This window comes from Lagenorhynchus albirostris, chromosome 3 (genome assembly GCF_949774975.1).
Source record: "Lagenorhynchus albirostris chromosome 3, mLagAlb1.1, whole genome shotgun sequence".
Lineage (NCBI taxonomy): Eukaryota > Metazoa > Chordata > Mammalia > Artiodactyla > Delphinidae > Lagenorhynchus > Lagenorhynchus albirostris.
The window spans coordinates 117,931,347-117,950,284 of NC_083097.1; the positions used below are offsets into that span (position 1 = coordinate 117,931,347).

Genomic DNA, 18,938 nt, shown 5'->3' on the forward strand with positions numbered 1-18,938 from the left:
GGCTCTTAGGGTGGACCCTGCTCAATCTGACTGGCGTCCCTATAACAAGAAAAATCTGGACAGACAAGGAGACACCAGGAATACAGGCACGTAGGAAAAGACCATGTGAAGACATGGCAAGAAGGCAGCATATGCAGCCCAAGGGAAAACGCCTCAGAAGAAACCAGACCTGCTGACACCTAAATCTATGACTTCTACCCTCCAGACCTGTGAGAAATAAATATCTGCTTTTTAAGCCACCATGTCCGTGGAACACTATGGCAGCCTTAATAAGCTAATACACTGCCTATTAAAACTTAGGGGCTACACCTAAAACAGAAACTTAGTGTCAAACACATATACGGGAAAAAAAAAAAAAGACCCAAAACTAATGAGTTAACTATTCATTTCAAGAAATCAGGGAAAAAAAAAAGAGGGAAAAAAAAACTAGAATTAGAACAGTAAAATAAACTCTAAAGAAAAATTTTAAAAGAAAATACAGGTAAAAGCAGAAATTAATGATCTATAACAGAGATTAACAAAGCCAACAGTTTTTTTTTTTTTTAAGACTCGTAAATTCAGAAAACCTCTGGTGAGACTGATCAGTATTTAAAAATGAGAGAGAGCAATTAGGCATCCAACGTCGGGAACAAGCACCACAAAAAACAAAAGCAAAAACAAAAACAGAAATGAATAAATATGCTTCAGGCATTAAAGTAAATAATTTCATACAAAATATATGTGAGAATCTAGATGAAATGGACAAATTTCTAGAAAAATGTAACTTACCAAAACTGACTCAATAAGAGAAAACCTGATCAGTCCCTATAACTATGAAAGCTATTAAATTGGTAGTCAGTATTTCCTAGGAGACCCAGATGACTTCACCAGCCAATTATTTCAAACAGTCAAGGAGTAAATAATTCCCCTAATTGTATGTAAAAATTCTTCCACAGTACAGAAAATGGAAATATTCCTCAAGTCACACTATGAGGCTAGTATAATCTTAATAGCAAAATGTAAAAGAACAAAAAATCATAGGTTACTTTTACTCATAAGCATAAAATTCTTGAAATACCAACAAACTGAATTAAACGATATAAAATAAAAAGGATAATATATAATGCCCAAATTGGATTTATTTTAGGAATGCAAGATTAGTGTAAGAGAAGCCAATTATTATGCTTCACCACAATTACAGATTGAAGGAGAAAAATTATGTGATAATCTTAACAATACAAAAAAGCATTTGATCAAATTCAGTACCCATTCATGAAAAATACTCTCAGCAAAGTAGGAATACAAGAGAACTTCCTTAATTCGACAGAGTAGTTACCAAAAGTTGAAGGCAAAAACCATGCTTAAAGGTAAAATGTTGAAAACTTTGAGATTAGGAGCAAGAGAAGAATATTCATCATTACCACTTCATTCAACAATACTGGCTGGAGGTCTGAGCCAGTGCAGTAAGGCAAGAAAAAAATCTTAAGCATTAGAAAAGAAGAAATAACACTCTCATCTGAAGATACTGATTATCAGTATAAAAAAATCCAAAATAATCTATAAAGAAATTTTAAATATCATATAAAAATATGAAGCACCTAGGAATAAATTTCATAAAAGTTGTGTAAGACCTCTAGGAGAAACAATATAGCTTTTCTGAAAAACATTAAAAATGATAAAAAAGTGAATGTAGATTTTAAGATCCATAGATTAAAAGACTTGATAACAAGATACCAATTCTTCCCAGATTGATTTATAGAGTCAGTAGAATAAAAATTCCAACAGGGTTCTTTTTTTAAGTTGACAAGCTGATTCTAAAATTTATATGGAAATACAAAGAAGAACAGCTAAGACATTCTTGGAAAAGCAGCAAAAGATAGGAGATTAATACACTTTATAACAGTAATAAATCAAGATCGTATGGTACCGGCATTGGGATAGACAAAATGATCAACAAGGAGAGCACAGTCCAGAAAACAGACCCAGGTGTAAAAGAGCACTTGATATAACAGACTGAGCATGTCAGACTTCCCAATAAATGGGACTGGAACTAAGTGTCCGTATGAAAAAAAGCAATTGTACCCATATGCAAATAAATCAACTACAGATTAATTAAAAACCTTAATGTGAATGGAAAAGCTATAGGATTAATTATCTTGATGACTAAAGGATTTCTTAAATAAGCCACAGATGCATTACTCATAAAGGAAAACACTAGTAAATCTAAGCACTTTATATAAAGACACTGTTTATATTGAGACACTGTTAAAAAAAAAAAAAAGTAGGTTTCCCTTGTGGCTCAGTGGTTAAGAATCCGCCTGCCAATGTAGGGGACACAGGTTCAAGCCCTGGTCCAGGAAGATCCCATATGCCGTGGAGCAACTAAGCCCGTGAGCCACAACTACTGAGCCCACGTGCCACAACTACTTAAGCCCACGCGCCTAGAGCCCATGCTTTGCAACGAGAAGCCATCGCCATGAGAAGCCTGCACACCACAATGAAGAGCAGCCCCTGCTTGCCGCAACTAGAGAAAGCCTGCGCGCGCAATGAAGACCAAATACAGCCAAAAATAAATAAATAAATTTATTTAAAAAAGCGAAAAGCCACAAAGTCAGAGAAGGACAAAGGAATTATATCTAGGATATATAAGGAATTCCTTTTGTTTGGCATAGCACCATTTTGCAATCGTAATGAATGAACAGATCTATGTATTGAGAATCAACAGCTGCTAACATCACAGAGGGGACAGCCACATATTATGTGCCTTCTGAAGAGGAACCTAACACCTATTATGAAGAAGTCTTGGTGAAAGACAAACAAATGGAGCCTAGTTCTGATTAAGCCTCTAGATCCAATTACCAATTTACACCAAATACACAGGACAGAAATCACACACTACACTGCGAATACAATCGCAAAGTTGATATTATGGGAAACTCCACAGACTAATGATACAGTTTTTTACAACAAATTAACTGCAAGGGGGAAAAAAAAGAGAAAGAGGAAAAAGCCAATAGATTTAAGACATAAAGAAGACATTAAGGGGCTTCCCTGGTGGCACAGTGGTTAAGAATCCGTCTGCCAATGCAGGGGACACGGGTTCGAGCCCTGGTCCAGGAAGATCCCACATGCCGCGGAGCAACTAAGCCCATGTGCCACAACCACTGAGCCTGTGCTCTAGAGCCTGTGAGCCACAACTACTGAGCCCGCATGCCGCAACTAATGAAGCCCACGCACCCAGAGCCCATGCTCCACAAGAGAAGTCACCGCAATGAGAAGCCTGTGCACCGCAATGAACAGTAGCCCCCACTCGCCGCAACTAGAGAAACCCCATGCGCAGCAACAAAGACCCAACACAGCTGAAGATACTAAATAAATAAATAAAATTTAAAGAAAAAAAAAGAAGACATTAAAAAACATGGGTAGAACTAAACTATAGTGTTCAGGAATATAAACTTGGGTGATAAAGCTTTTTCAAAAAATGGAGACCATACCTTAAGTCGGGATTTTGGTTTCTTTTAGAGGAGAAGAGGCACATGGATGTTCCTAGGAGTCTCCTGGAAAGTTTCTATCTCCTGACATGTGACATTTCAAGGGTATTCACCTTATAATAATTCACTAAGTTGCACATCTGTTTTATGTACTTTCTATATTTTTATTATATTTAACCATAAAAGTTTAAACATGAAGAGAGAACCTAAAAATTAGCACTTTGGTTAATGGGAACTACAGCTTCCAAACTAGGCAGTTGGCCAACCTAGTCTCCAAGGACCAGACTTTACCACTGCCCTGCCAGCCTTGCCAAGAAGTCAACTACTGCAACTTCCCTTCTGTAACCTGTGCTCTCCCACAAAGCAAGGGAATAGACTGCCTGCTGTGGCTGCTGAAAGTCAGAGTCACTGACCCATTTCCAAAAGGGGAAAAAGAACACCAAGAGATTTCATCTCATCATCTGCATCCAGGTCCGTCCCTGGGGTTATCTCCAACAAGGTCATGGGGATGTTAAAATCCCAAAGCCATGAAAGAATTTTCTCATGTGCCCGTTCCCCACACAACATGATATTTTTTCTTCCTGCAGAACAGTCTATGAAGTATTACTAACTAATTAAGTCTGATCAGGGAGAAAGGCTGCCAATTAAGTAAAAAGAAAGGTTTGGGAGATAAAGCTGAGGACCTGGAATCACTCTAGAGATGCAGCTATTAAAGAACAGGTAAATTTGGTGTCCCAAAGCTTAAAACCTCTCCTTTAATTCCCAGGAAACAGCATGGTCCACTTTGACCATGTTCTCTGTTGAGAGCAGTCTGCAAACTTTTCTAAAGACTTTGGGTAGGTAACAGGCTATCATGTCAGGAGAAACAAGCCACTCTCCTAGTAAAAGACTCCAGTCCCTTCTCCCTCTGAAGGCTGCAGAGCACTGTGCCTTCACCTCCTCTCCCATCACCTCTGGGGAAATCCTGAAGATGGGAGGCTCCGCTGTGTGAAGAAGAGAAGTTTGGCTCTGAATCTTCTCAATCCCAACCTGAGAGATCCTCCCTCTCTCCTTAAGAAATTAAGTCTATACACAAACTGCAAGATAAAAAAATAAGAGACAAAGGCAAGCTAGAGAGGGAACCTATAGAGACATCAACCAATTGTAATGTATAGACTGTGTGTGGCTCTGATTCAGATGAACAAACTTCAAAAAATACTACTTTAAGAATACTGAGTGGATATGCGATATTAAAGAATTTTTCAGATGTGATAATACAATTCTCTTTTTTTTTCAAAAGTCCTTATTTTTTCATACACATTCTCAACTACTTAAGGATATTAAATGATATACGCTTTACAATAACTGGGGTGGTGAAGAGGAGGCTGATGCAGGTACATGAAACAAGACTGGCCATGAGTTAAGTTTTGAAACTGGGTGATGGAGACAGGTATTCATACTATTTTCTTCGCATATATGTGTGTGTGTGCGTGTGTGTGTGTATGTATGTACGTATTATATATGTGTGTGGGGAGAGGTTACATTTTCAAAAATAAAAGTTTGTTTTTTAACTCGTATTGTTTCCCTGAAGTCATTAGGGCATCTGATTCTTCTCAGACAACTCAGAGAAAAGGGTATCTTTTCTTCTTAGCCGATTCTTTAATTGAGGATACCAGCCTAAATATCTCTGTGGTAAAAACCACCGAAGCCAGGCTTAGATTCTTCATAAGGCAAAGGGGATGTCCTGCATGCTGTCTCAAAACCAGCACCCAGCCACGGTTAGTAGGCGTCCAGTAGCCAGGCATCACTCTGTTCTTCGCTCAGCTGGCAGGGACTTGCTGCATCTATTGCTCAGGATGCAGGCAGCCTGCAGCAAGGTAAGTCCCTGATGAACAAGTGCTGAGTAAAGATCTGAAGCCCTGCCTCAGCCTGTCTCACTCCCTCCCCCAGCCAGGCTCCTCCCTTGCAGAATTTTTTTTTCCTGCGTCACAAACACAAAATGGAGTTAGCTGGGAGCAAAAACAATCTATCTAAAATGGCTGAATGCAGCAGGGAGTGCCAGGCAATAAAGCGAAGGGAAAGGGCACCCCCTGCTGTCCAACACACGGACCCTATTTTTCTTTTTTTGCTATTTTTGCATATGTCAAAAGAATCAATCCTACAGAGTCCAAGCAATTTTGTCATGAATCTTGAAAATTATGTTTTAACTCTAAATTTCAGAGGGTAGAAATTGAGGCTAAGAAAAGAAAATAATTCTCCGTTTCTAAAGAGAGCAGAGTCAAGGCACAACAGCAGCCAGAGTCCCAGTTATACTTTGGTTATGATTATTAACAGTTTCTAAGAGCCTGCAGAACGGAAGGGAGGTCCATCTCAGCACAGTATTCCCCAACTTAAGAAAGAGCTAATGGCCTCCGGAGTCCCACAGCTATAGCCATCACTTCCCCAGGAATTCCTGCTGCAGGCTTCTCTCAATGAAGACCACAAACAGGAAATGGAGGAGTGGGGAGTTGCCTGACATCCTGGCAACTAAGTTCCTAAGAATCACAGGTGGGAGTGACTAAGTGGGATAGGAAAAAGGACTTTGGTGAAATACTGCTGAGAACACAGACTGGCTCTAAAGCCAGTTACACCTGAAGGGATGAAAGATTCAGGCTGATCTATAAAACAACTCCACCTATCCTTAATTCTCACTTATTGTCTCAGGACCACACACTACTTGCTCTGCCCAGGATGAAGCCTGCGACATTTGTCCCTATTCTACAGGGAACACCTCCATAGTCTTATGCTACAGCTCCCTTGAGTAAACCAAATACTTTATGACTAAAAGAGAACACACGAGAAAGATGGAAAAAGCAGAAATATGTTGAAAAATCTGTGGATCTAAGGCACCAACGGTTTCCACTACTTAAATGAGGCAGCACAAACATGTGAGTTTATCCAATGTCCATAAAGTGAGATAATGGCAATACATACAACACACATGAGCACAGAATCATAATAGGAAGTTAAAAAAAAAAAAGTGGACTCTGGTACCACTACAGTTCTCTCTAAAAAAACAGGGTCTTTGTGGAAGAGGCCTAGGTCTCCCTAGCATATCTGAAAGACGAGAATACTTAGTTAGACCTCTAGGAAATGACAACAAACTTTCTGTGAGGATAACATAGCTATAGAATCACCAAGTCCACCCAGCATACAATAAACCATGTCTGTTAAGCTCTACACTAACTCTTTGATTCTGGGAAGGGGACAGAGCAAGAGAGCCCTATCATGTGCTAATGTAAGAAGCAGCCCACGTGGGGGATTTCTACTTTATACTCCCCATAGCTGTAATATGCACGGGGGGAAAAATTCAGTACCTCAAAGCCACTTGTAGGTATACACCTCGGTGGGAACTGTGGGGGAACAGATAAACCGCATGCCAGTTGAACGGCTGTTATTCCTGCCCAAAGGTAACCAGATTTCTATCACTGACCTCTTGGCCAAAATAAATACCTATCTGCTAAATCCAACAGAACTGGGCCATCATGGATGTGCAAGCTGTAAGGAAGGATGGAGCAAAGTGGCAGAGATGGATAAATCTGAAGGTCAAGAACAAAGCCAGACAGAATTCCAAATCTACAAGAACCAAATGCTGAGTTAGCAAGAAGGGGGCAAACAGAAGTATGAAAGGGTGGCAGAAACGCAGCGTTCAGAATCTGGGCACTTCACAAGCATTTGCTCATTCAGACAATACAGTCATTGAGCTTCTCACAGATACTTTCCCAGCACACCCAGGATGGTGACTCAATAAGGGAGTGCTAACAACGAGATCAGCTTCCGAGATGTGGGTGGGTAGGGGCTAGAAGGACAGGCACTGCCCCAAGCAAGTCAGCAAAAGGGTAGGACGGGTTTATGTAAGGGAACAGGTGCATGAGAGGGCAGGAGAAAAGGCATCAAAATAAGGCGCTGGGAATAAAGACTTTTCCTTCCTTTAAAAAATGAATCAGGATCTGAATAAGGGGTTGACGTATTTTTAGACTCTCTTTTAACGTATATGTTCCCTTCCATCTCCTTTTATCCCTTGAGATTTACTTGTTGAAGAAATCAGGACACTCGTCACTTGTGAAAAGCAAAGAACACTGCCACAGTGCCAGGACAGTCCCCAGCAGCTAGCATCTCAGGTTTTTCTGACATTCCTGCCTTCTTGCCACTCCCTTCAATAATGCTGGATTCTGAGCCCAACAGACCTGGGGTCAAATCCTGGCTTGGTATTTACTTGCTATAAGCTCTCAGTAAGCAAAGGACATGTTAACTATTCTATACTTCATAACTGTCGGTTATAAAATGAAGATAATACCTATTAGGGAGCATTGTTTTAATAATTAGAAAGAATGGGTGATAAGCCTCTGTCACTGTATCTGACATTAAATAGGAATTCTGGGACAAAATGGAATGAGAAGACAAAATACGTTCATCTTTTCCTAGGTGCTGGGAACAGTTTTAATCTCTGCTCAGCCTACCTCCCTCAGCCCCCAACCTAAACACGGAGTAAACTGCAGAATTCTAACCCATTCTCTGTAACAAAGAATCCTAGAAATACCCTCCATTTTATTCTGGGTTTTGGGAGGGGAAGTAACAGGGTAAAAGAATAACAAAGAGAACAGATGGAATAAACACCCAGCCCCCAGCCTGAGTCTGCAGACGCAGCTGCTGGTTTTCGTCACACTGCTGTTTTTTCCCTTTCTTTGTTCCTAAGGTGGAAGCCAGGAAAGGGTGGGCGGAGGGGGGAGGGAAGGGGTGGGGATGAGGGCTGGACCATCATCACTGTTACAGAAAGTCACCTGATAGTCTCCTCCAATCCCTGGTCTCTGACCTCACAATCTGGAATCTGAGCCAAAATGGCTCAACTGCGCACGCCCCGTGGCTGAAAAGAAAAATGCAAGCAGAACAGGAATGCAAGGAGAACAGGAAAAGGGGGACACTCTTCTTGGAAGGATTTTAGCAGTTTTTCTTGCAAAGAGGAAATTTAAACACACACAGACAGACAGGAGAGTGCCTTATCTTTTCATCTAATAGATCCAAGAGAAAATATCACTGACTTTAAGAACAGAGTTGGGATTGCTGAAGGATCAGGAGGGATGAATGATTCCATCCCATCTTGCAGACATGGGGCTACCAATGCCCTTTTGTTGTATAACTGGGGCTCCCTTACCCAGGGTAGCGGAAAAGAGAACAAATAGCTTTTTAAGTTGTAATCTGACTTTTCAAAGAGAAGCAGGCTAGGATCATTAGGGAGAATGAAGTAAAAGATGCTGTTACCTGCTCTTCAGAACTGGGCATTAGCACTCTGCCTTGCAGAAATTAATCTATTAGGTCCAAATACTCTAGAAACCCCCTTTTCAAGCATTCTGGACACTAGCAAATTTCCTTCTTAACCCTTTTGTCTTTCCCATTATAAAACTAAGAGACCACAGTATAGAAAAGTTGAAGGAAAAAAAAGTCTAGCACCCGAACAAAATCTGTTATAATATTCTGGTATATTCCCTTTCAGACTTTTACTTCTGCATTTTTTTCTGTAAAACACAATTGCAATAAGGGTTGAATATAATTGTTTCCTGCATTTTCCCACCTAACACTGTATCATGAGCATTCTTCCATGTTGCTCCAAAGGTGATGGACCAGAGTCATAAAATGGGATAGTTACAGGGTATTAAGTTCTACAGCAATTATCTCCAGAACAAAAACTAAGTAGGAAGGCCATACCCTTTTACGGGTAGTGTCCCTGTGCTAGTGACACAAAGCTCGGCTCCTACTCCAGGGAAGTAGCTGGAGGTCTGGAAGGCCCCTTAGCAGAAATTCTCAAGTCTCTCTTCCCCATACCACAGTGGCTGTAAGGCTCTAGTATGAATTGCTGTACATTTAGAGTTGGTGTTGGTAACTAACTGTTTAGTCGTTACATGAAAGAGTTTGCAAGGAAAGCAGGGAGGACACAAGGACACGTTCACACTAAGATGCAATCAGATCAAATGGGTTACTGCGGGGACTGTTTCCAAAAAAAGGACAGATTACTTCATTACTATATGTATTTGTTTTTTCGTACTGTTCATTATAAAAGTGGTAACTAAAAAAAATTTTTAATTTAGAATTTTTTTTAATGAGAAAGATCTCTATGTACTAATAAGAAAAATCTCCAGGATATAGAAGCAAGGTATAGAACAGTATAGACAGTACTTTTGGTAAGGGGAGGGAGGATAAGAATTTATATTAGTATTTGCTACAATTGCATTTTTTAAAAACTCTAAAAGAAATTAATAAAAATGGTTACTTCTAGGGAGTTCCCTGGCAGTCCAGTGGTTAGGACTCAGTGCTTTCACTGCTGTGGCCCGGGTTCAATCCCTGGTTGGGGAACTAAGATCCCGCAAGCTACATGGCACAGCCAGAGAGGGAGAAGGTTGGGATGCATGAATACTAGGAAGGGAATTAAGACTTTTTAAAAATATCATCTTTACTTCTGAACTACCTATATCACCTACATAAAAAATAGATAATAGAGATGCAGAAAGAAAAGTCCCAGAGGAAATAGTCTATAGTGGAGACACCCTCTGTACTCCCTGAAAACTAGTCTTCCCAACCTCATGTTAGGAGGCAGATTTGTCCCATACCAACAGAAAAGCAAGTTCAGACCGAATGATTCCCAAAGACTAGAAGGGATCCTCAGAACAGTGCTTTTTCTTTGAGGCAGCGCTGTTGGGCTCCAGTAGGAGCCCATAGAGCACTGGATCACTCTTCTGCAAAACCCATCCGAAGCCCAGCTCTGCTCTCACATCTCCCTGAGATCCCATTCCTCTTCCTACACACGTCTCTAATCCCTACCAACTCCAGGTCTCCATGGTGAGAGAACAACCAAACTTGAATAAGAGTTATAGCTGCACAGCTGTAACATCTTTCATCATGATCTGGACTTCCTCTAGTTCCTCACAGCTCCATTTTTGCTGTGTGGGCCTGAGAGACCTCTCATCATCTGCCCTCCATCCACCCTCTCCAGGCTAGTCAGTCTCAAAGTGCTTCCCAGCTACTTCACTGACTCCAGAGAACTTCTTTAGAACCATCCTTCTAAGATGCCTGTCGAGACCTGGCTGGGAGGATGGCAAGAAAAGAATTTTGTAAAAGCAAGTGTGGTACCAGTTAACAGAAAATGTCAGATTGTTTCCTAATTGATCATGCATGACCTCCATAAAAACAAGAATAATTGTACAACACTCACTCTGATAGACACATCAAAATGTTATTACAAGAAAAAGTAGAAATCAGCTTCTAGACTACGGCAGAGAGTGGGAAGACAGCGAGCAGAAAATGGAAAAAGAAATAAATACTGAAGCAATGGATCAAGCCATATTAGTGTATTACATGAGGAGCTTGTTAAAATCATACCCTTCTACAGTCCTTGGAATCTCTGGAGGTGGAGCCCAGGAATTTATACCTTTAACAAACTCCTCATGTAATCCTTATGCACACTGAAGTCTGGGAATTACTGGTAGAAATAGATATTTAAGGATAAGGACTAACTGCACTAAGTTGACAGAAATTTAGGCAATACTCATCCCATGGCAGATGGCCTGAGTCTCAGCCAATGCCATATAAAAGAACATTTTGTCAGAAATAAAATCTGGAATCTGTAGGTAATGCGAGATAGGACCTTGGGTTTAAAAGATACAGTTTCAGTCTGTTTATGTCTAGAATAGTAACAGAGGCACAAACTAAAGTCTGAATAGCTAGAAAGAGGCTCTAAAACTGGGATTATTTTAAGATAATCAGGAGTTAACAAATGACAGAAGGGTTGACTGTAAAAGCCTTTCTGCAGCAGCAAATTCTACCCAAGATAGGCTAGGGGAATTCCCTGAAGGCAATTCAGTATAGTATCCCTGGGAAATTATCAGTATATAATCAGTGGGTAGTTCTATTGTGTGCCTAAAGTAGCTATTCAGCAGAAATTGAGACAAAGATGGTGTTAGGAACGTGTATATAATGGGATTACAAAATGAACTACCAAGCTGGTAAAATTTAAGCCCCTCTTTAAGCCCTCTGAAATGAAGGCTATGCTTTCATGAAAATATCAGACTAAAACAAAAACAAACTCAAAAGCATTCTCCAGCCTCTGGGCCCCCAAAAGAGCACTAATATTGCTCCTATAAAAATACAAGCTGCAACAGGACAAGATGCTTTCCTTAAAGGGCAAGTTATAGCTTCCTGTCTTCGTTTTACTATCAGTCCTCCAAGTGAATTTCCTGACAGGTAGAGGGCAGCATACCAGGCAGTGTGTATTTGAAAACAACAGAGGTTGCCTCTCTCTAACGTGACTGCGTCACTACCAGACGTAACAATGACACATCGAAAATAGAAGAGCTCCATGTGCCATCTGGTGGTGAAAAAGGAGAAGAGCACACTGCAGATAAAATATATCAAATTCCTCTAGTTTAGAAGGAATTAAAGTTTAATTATCTTTATCTGATTACACCCTCCCTTAAATCTCCACCAGTAAGTCTTCCGTGGAATCTATACCAGCAGGCTTCATGCAAAAGTTTTAAAGTTTTACACCAGTTTAGCTCTCTATCCCCAAATACTGGTTGTAAGCAAGGAGGAAGTCCTAATGCCTGGCCCCAGTGCATGGGATAAGATGCATGAAACTCAGACCAAAACAAGTAAACCAACACAAGAACTTAGAAAGCTGTCAAAACAAGAGTGAGATGTAGACAGATAACACCGAAGACAGCTTATTCAAGGAAAAAAGGAAAATACAGTAAGAGAACCATAAGTTTAGAACTGAAAGGTATCTTTAGGTTTATCTATCTCATTTTACAGATGAGGAGAGAGTCAAGGTATGATGGATAACCTTTGGTTCAGTCTCATTAGTGGTCAGATTAAAACAAGGTAACACTTTTGCCCTATCAGAAATTATAATAGTTTCTTATTCCTGGTGGAAGTGTAAAGTGGTACAATCCTACACCTAGTAATTTGGGCCCAGAAATTTTACTTTAAGAATTTACCATGTAGAAATGCAAGTATGCAGGGATAAATATAAAATATTTCTGGCAGCATTGTTTGTTGTTATATAAAAAATCAGTAATTTAAATTCTCAATAAGGGATCGTCTTGTACTATTTATCTGACAGAATTCAACTATCCATTAAAAATAATGAGGCAGAATATGAAAAAGAATATATATACGTATAATTGAATCACTGTGCTGTACACCAGAAACTAACACAGCATTGTAAATCAACTATACTTCAATTTAAAAAAAAGAAGAAAAAAGAAATGAGGTAGATCTAATGATATCAAGAGATGCTAAAACATGTCAAGCAAAAGGCAGAGCAGTGGATACCAAATGGGATCACACACATTACATTAAAAATATGTATATACCTTCACATTTCTATAATTTTATCTTTTAATTCCCCTGCCCCTTAATTTTCCAGTACGGTTCTATTTGAAAATTTCCTACATTTTCTTTCCTGAACTAAAGGAGAAAAGGATTTTACCTATTCCTTTATTAGAATAACATATGCATATGAAAGGTATGGTTAACCATGGTCGAGAGGGGAGAAGGAGATTTTATACTTTCAGTGTATTCTATACATTTGTTGAAATGAGGATATCACGTTGGCCCAGAAACTGGCTTTAGACAGGAACATGGTCACAGAGGAAGACACAGAAAGTAGGTAAAAGTAATGGTGGGAGTCTGTGGAAGCTCCTCTTCTAATTCAATTTTCTCAGTGAAGTAGAAAGAAAACATCCTCAACTAAGAATGAGGATGAGGGAGGTGTTGGGCCTTTGAGGAGAGAAAAGGTGCGAAATAATCATTTAGGAGAGTAGGAAACTGAATGGACTAGAAATGTTTAATATCTGTTGCCTGGCAAGGCCAAGCAATATTGCCAACTGAGCAGAGGAGAGACAGGAGAAAAAACAGCCAGTGAGGCAGGAGAAAGAGACCCTGCTGTCCTGAAAGCCAAGAGAAGAAAGTGTATAAAGGAGAGCAAGTTGTATCCTTTTCTCCAGTGTGTCCACTTGCACCGCTACAGGTGCAGGGTGGATAGAGATGGAATTAATAACCAGGACTGTGATCTTGCAAACCAAGTAAGATGAAATGAGAGAGAAATGGGGAAAGAAAAAAAAAAAAAACCTAGGGAAGGGTTATTATAATTATTAATGATAATTTTACCTGAAGAAAGTGAAGTCTTCAAGGGGGTGAAGGACAGTGAAAACTGAAGGATAAATGGAGTGGCGTCTCAGTAGGGCTGGAGGATTGTTGGGGTCAGGGTACCAAAGACAGCAAGGTAAAAAGATAGAAGGTGGTACTATTAAGAAATACCCTCTCATCTTTTTTCTGTTTCTAAACTCACATCCACAGCACCCTATTTTGAATTCTGTGACCATGTCTTGTGTTCTCCAGAATGAAACTATTTCAGCATTTTATTTTGTGCTGCTACTATGGTTCAATTTCTCTTCACTTAGCATTACATCTAGTTTTTACAGCAACAATAGATACATATTTTTTGGACATAAACTATATCTTTCACAAGAAAAAAAATGGAAGGTGGGTGGTATGAAATTGAGATCGTGGAGGGGCTGCAGTTCTGGTGATGACCGTAAGACAGATGGGTGAGATGGGGTGAAGGACAGATCATCACTAGAAAAGAAGAGTGCCAGGAAATGTGAGGCCAGAATATTGGGAGGATCATGACCCTTTTATACAGAAATTGCTAAGATTTAAGAAACAGCACTGGAGTACTACAGAGGAATAAATTGGGGTGTTAGTAGACAACAGCACAAAGAGAGAAATTGGGTGATTATGACTTGATGTCATGAAATTCAAAATTATGGGTTTTTAGGAAAGAAAAAGGTGGACTGATCTGAAAGTGGCAATGAAGAACAAAGAGGACATCTACCCCATCTTCAGGTCCACTGGGGTGAGGTTTATGAGAGGGAAAAAAAAACACACGAGAGGGCAAAAGGGAAAGCCTGGTTTCTGTTAGAGCAACAAAGTGAAGTCGATGATATAGGAGATTTTGTTAGTAATGGACCATGAATTCCTGAGGGCACAGTGGACAGGTTTCAAGAGCTCAGGTGGGATGGCAGGAGGAGGCAGAATAGGAGACACACAGAACCTATGGGGATTCGAGTATGGGAGATGAGGGGAACCTGGGAGTCTGCGCCTTCCTGTGGTGAGTGACATAAACCTAGATAAATGACACAATATTAGATCCAGTGGGTTCAAGGCAAATAGTGATGACAAGGTTTGGAGTTTTGAGGGATATGTGAGGGGGTAGTTGCGGTTCTTCTTTTATACCACTGATGATGGGAGATCACAACCCAGAGGAAGTGTGGTACTTATTCCACATGCAGGAGTCCTCATAACCCCAGGCGATACAGGTAGATTTATGTTTTTAAATCACAAGGGAGTACTATCTGATATTACAGAACTTCCCAACTGCTTTGAGCTAATGGCCTGACCCTGCTCAAAATCCAAGAGTAGCAAGTAATTAAAAGACAAATGTTCACTTGAGCAGCACTTCTGGTCCTAATCCTATACACTTGAAAGGGTAGGGAACTGATGAAACAGACACCCTTCTGCCAAAAGAATCACTGACTAAGGTGGAGCATGAGGAGCTCTTAGAAAATCTTATTTCTAGAGGATAAAGTTGCAGAGGCTGTAAAGATTCACTAAGGTGTTTCCTGATAAAGATCCAACTGGGTGGGTGCTACCTAGTGGACAGAAAAGGATCACAGGGAAAAGGAAAAAGACCCTTAGATCCCTTTTGGGAAAGATGGGATTGCTTCCCCAACATAGGCTCCTGTTGTAGACTGAAGCCTTAAGCAAGAAGGTTCTGGGACAGCAGTAGACAGGTAAACCTACCGCTTGTCACCAATAGTTCAGACTTGCGCGACTACAGCACAAACCTTGGAATCTGGGCCGACAGTCAAATCCTAATTAGAATATTGTTACTGTTTATGAAATTCTCAACTTTTTGCCAGGATCTTACTTTTTAGCCAGAGTTCTTTCAACATTACTGCTATTAACCACTTGTAGAACTGCTCTGATGCTCGTAATTCCTGAAATGCACCTCATACTTTAACAGGGAGAGGGTCTAATGCTACATATTGTCCACTGCCGCACACCTACTAAGGACGATTAGCTTGTGGATCTTACAAGAGCAGAATTTTTTTTGGAAGGAAGGAATAAACCAAAAAAGAAAAACATCACTGTACTTCGGACATCAGTTATCACTTACCACCCTACGTTTTAAGAGGTGATACTTTTAATGGGATCATGATATCAACAAAAGAGAGTAAGAGAAGGAAAGCAGAATGAAAAACTAGTTATCTTGTACATACAAATAATGACCTGAGGCCACCACCACAGTGATGAAAATGCTCCCTAGGAGAAGATGAAAAAGAATAAAATTTAACTACTGAACATGTTCCCAAGGAATTCAAGAAGCAGATTCAACAAAGAAACCATGATAAAAGACTCCTGAGGGCTTCCCTGGTGGCGCAGGGGTTGAGAGTCCGCCTGCTAATGCAGGGGGCACAGGTTCGTGCCCCGGTCCGGGAAGATCCCACGTGCCGCGGAGCAGCTGGGCCCGTGAGCCATGGCCGCTGAGCCTATGCGTCCGGAGCCTGTGCTCCGCAACGGGAGAGGCCACAACAGTGACAGGCCCGCGTACCGCAAAAAAAAAAAAAAAAAGACTCCTGGCTGATAACCATAAGCATGAGAGTGAAAAAGGACTAAAAGTTTTACAGCACTGCCTATCAAATCAAAATTCAAAGTATTCTCTGTCAAGGAATAAATCAACTAAGTAAATTCCTGATTTACAGAAAGTCAAGAGATCAGAAACAAGACAATAATCCTTAAGAGAGAAAAATGCGTAAAAGAATCTGTAGTATAAACTTGAGAACCACTTCCTCTCTCTTAGCTCTTCTTAGTAAAAGGCACACATCTTCCTGAACCTTAATGAAGCAGTGGCTCGAGACCTTTGACCTACAGGAGGCAGATGTCAAGAGTGAGGCGGATGTTTTCTTTGATGTTCATTCCTGGAGGAGCCATCAGTATATGGGAGGTTTCAGGTACCACTAAAATATAAGGGGGATACAGCTATGCTTAACAAACAGCAGAGAGTTGTGTTTAGCAAGTGAGAGATGAAACAATGCAATATTATGCAAACCTTGTGTCCAGATAACTTCTTCATCAAGACTGGCAACTACTGGGCTGAAATCATTTAAGCAAGATGTCTATGTACTAGATATGCATGTCGTGCTTCTCCAGCTGGATTAGTTTTGCTAGAGTTGAATATACTGTAATCAGAACATGGCTTCTCTTCTTCAACCCTAAATATCTGGTATCTTACTTTCCCTAATCTAATGTTGTTCCTTTTTTGTACTCATAAGAGTCACTTCCAATTTAAGAATATTTGTGACAGAATGAATGAGGTGGTAGCAGAAGCCAGCATATCTCCTTCTTCAAGCTTCTGTCTGGATCTAAGCTTTCAGAAGCTCTTAGGGCAGGGACATACACATCTGGGAAGCAGGGGGTTAGAGCAGGACTTTGGAGTCACACTCTGGAGTCTGAATCCTGCCTCTGGCACTTACTATAAGGCCTTGAAAAAATTATTTAACCCATATCTCTACTTCATCTGGAAGATGAAATAGTTATAGAGTGGCAATGAGTATTTATCTATCATTTAATTATACCATCAATATTAAGGCTATGAATGAGAGACTTGGTAACTGAAACTGGTTACCTACTCGAAAAAAGGATTAAGAATGAAGGTATTCTGAAATGTTATACTAGAGATGTTCAAAGCACCAAAAGCAAAGTAAACCTTGCCTTCATACTGAGGAGCTCTAGATCCTCTGAGTCCTCACCTCTGAAGTTTTCTTAGCTTGAAATTCCTTACCTGATAAAAACCTAAACTCTAGAAGCCTAAAGTCTTTTTTACTAAAGTGTTTTTGGGGGGCCATGTTGAAAGAAAGGGGCTACTTGGGAGGAGTCTGTATTAAGTCTGTCAACCAGAGCACCAAGAGAGGGAGGCTCAAAACTGCATCAGAAAAGGCAGAGCAGATGAGTTACCCTGATCACGGTGGGTACTGTGGCACTGGGTCCACATGCAGCACCTCCGTCTGCTACTTGATGCCCATGTACACGATGTCAAAGCAACTATTCTGTCACCAAGAAATACACATTAGAACAAGCCCTGACATTCAAATACTGCTTGCATCACTATAGACTTGCAGAGTAACTCAAAGGAAAAGAAAGCAAGAAAATGTAGAAGAAAAAAATAAACCAAACATTAAAGTCAGTAAAACACTGAAAATGCAAGGAAGAAATAATTTTTAAAGGGAGCAGCATTTGTTTCTTGGGAGAAGATGACTGGAAACATACAGATGTAGTGTGGTTGATGACAAGCAGGAAGGTTTCGTTGCATGTGATAACTCTTAGAGTTGGGTAAACCATAAGTACTTGTTTGATAGGAAAAAAAAAAAATCTATCCCAGGAATTGTTTTAAATGAGTAAGATTTAGGATGTTTGGAAAATTGTTCATGATTTAATAATTTTCAAGAACACCTTCTCTAGTGCTTCCTAATAAAAAGACTGGGAAATTAAGGCAGGGTGCCAATTTAACACCTGAAAGTGCTAACTAAAGATATTTAAAGACTAGCTAGAAATGTCCTTCGTCAAAGTAGCAGCAAACTACTAATGATGATTATTATTACATGAAAATCAATACTGACACTAAACTAAATTGACTAATTCATACTTATTCCTTTCAGATTAAGATACAGAGATTTCTAAGAATAATTTAAGGGGCGGGGGCGGGAGCCAAAGCTGTCAGGAAGTTAGAATCATCAATGAACAGAAAATAGCTTCCAGGGCAGAAATTGAAGGCTAAAAGAACATTAAAAAGTTTGGTTACACTGTTGAAAATAACAAACGATGAGATAAGGTCTTGCTTAGGTATTTAAAAAATACTACAGGGCTTCTCTGGTGGCGCAGTGGTTGAGAATCTGCCTGCCAATGCAGGGGACATGGGTTTGAGCCCTGGTCTGGGAAGATCCCACATGCCGCGGAGCAACTGGGCCTGTGAGCCACAACTACTGAGCCTGCGCGTCTGGAGCCTGTGCTCCGCAACAAGAGAGGCCTCGACAGTGAGAGGCCCGCGCACCGCGATGAAGAGTGGCCCCCGCTCGCCGCAGCTAGTGAAAGCCCTCGCACAGAAACGAAGACCCAACACAGGCAAAAATTAATTAATTAATAAAAAAAAAAAACACTACATACCAGGACTTCCCTGGTGGCGCATTGGTTAAGAATCTGCCTGCCAATGCAGGGGACATGGGTTCAAGCCCTGGTCTGGGAAGATCTCACATGCCACGGAGCAACTAAGCCCGTGTGCCACAACTACTGAGCCTGTGCTCTAGAGCCCGCAAATCACAACTACTGAAGCCCGCACGCCTA

The 18,938-nt window shown here is 40.5% G+C and overlaps 1 protein-coding gene across 1 annotated transcript in view; it reads right to left on the bottom strand.

Annotated features, from left to right (window-relative positions):
* LOC132517156 (protein diaphanous homolog 1-like) overlaps positions 1 to 18,938 on the bottom strand; it is a 52,366-nt gene that overhangs the window by 32,108 nt on the left and 1,320 nt on the right. The window contains exon 2 of the mRNA XM_060143825.1: positions 8,270 to 8,352. Within this exon, the coding sequence (XP_059999808.1) occupies positions 8,270 to 8,352 (83 nt within the window). The remainder of the gene's footprint in view (positions 1 to 8,269; positions 8,353 to 18,938) is intronic.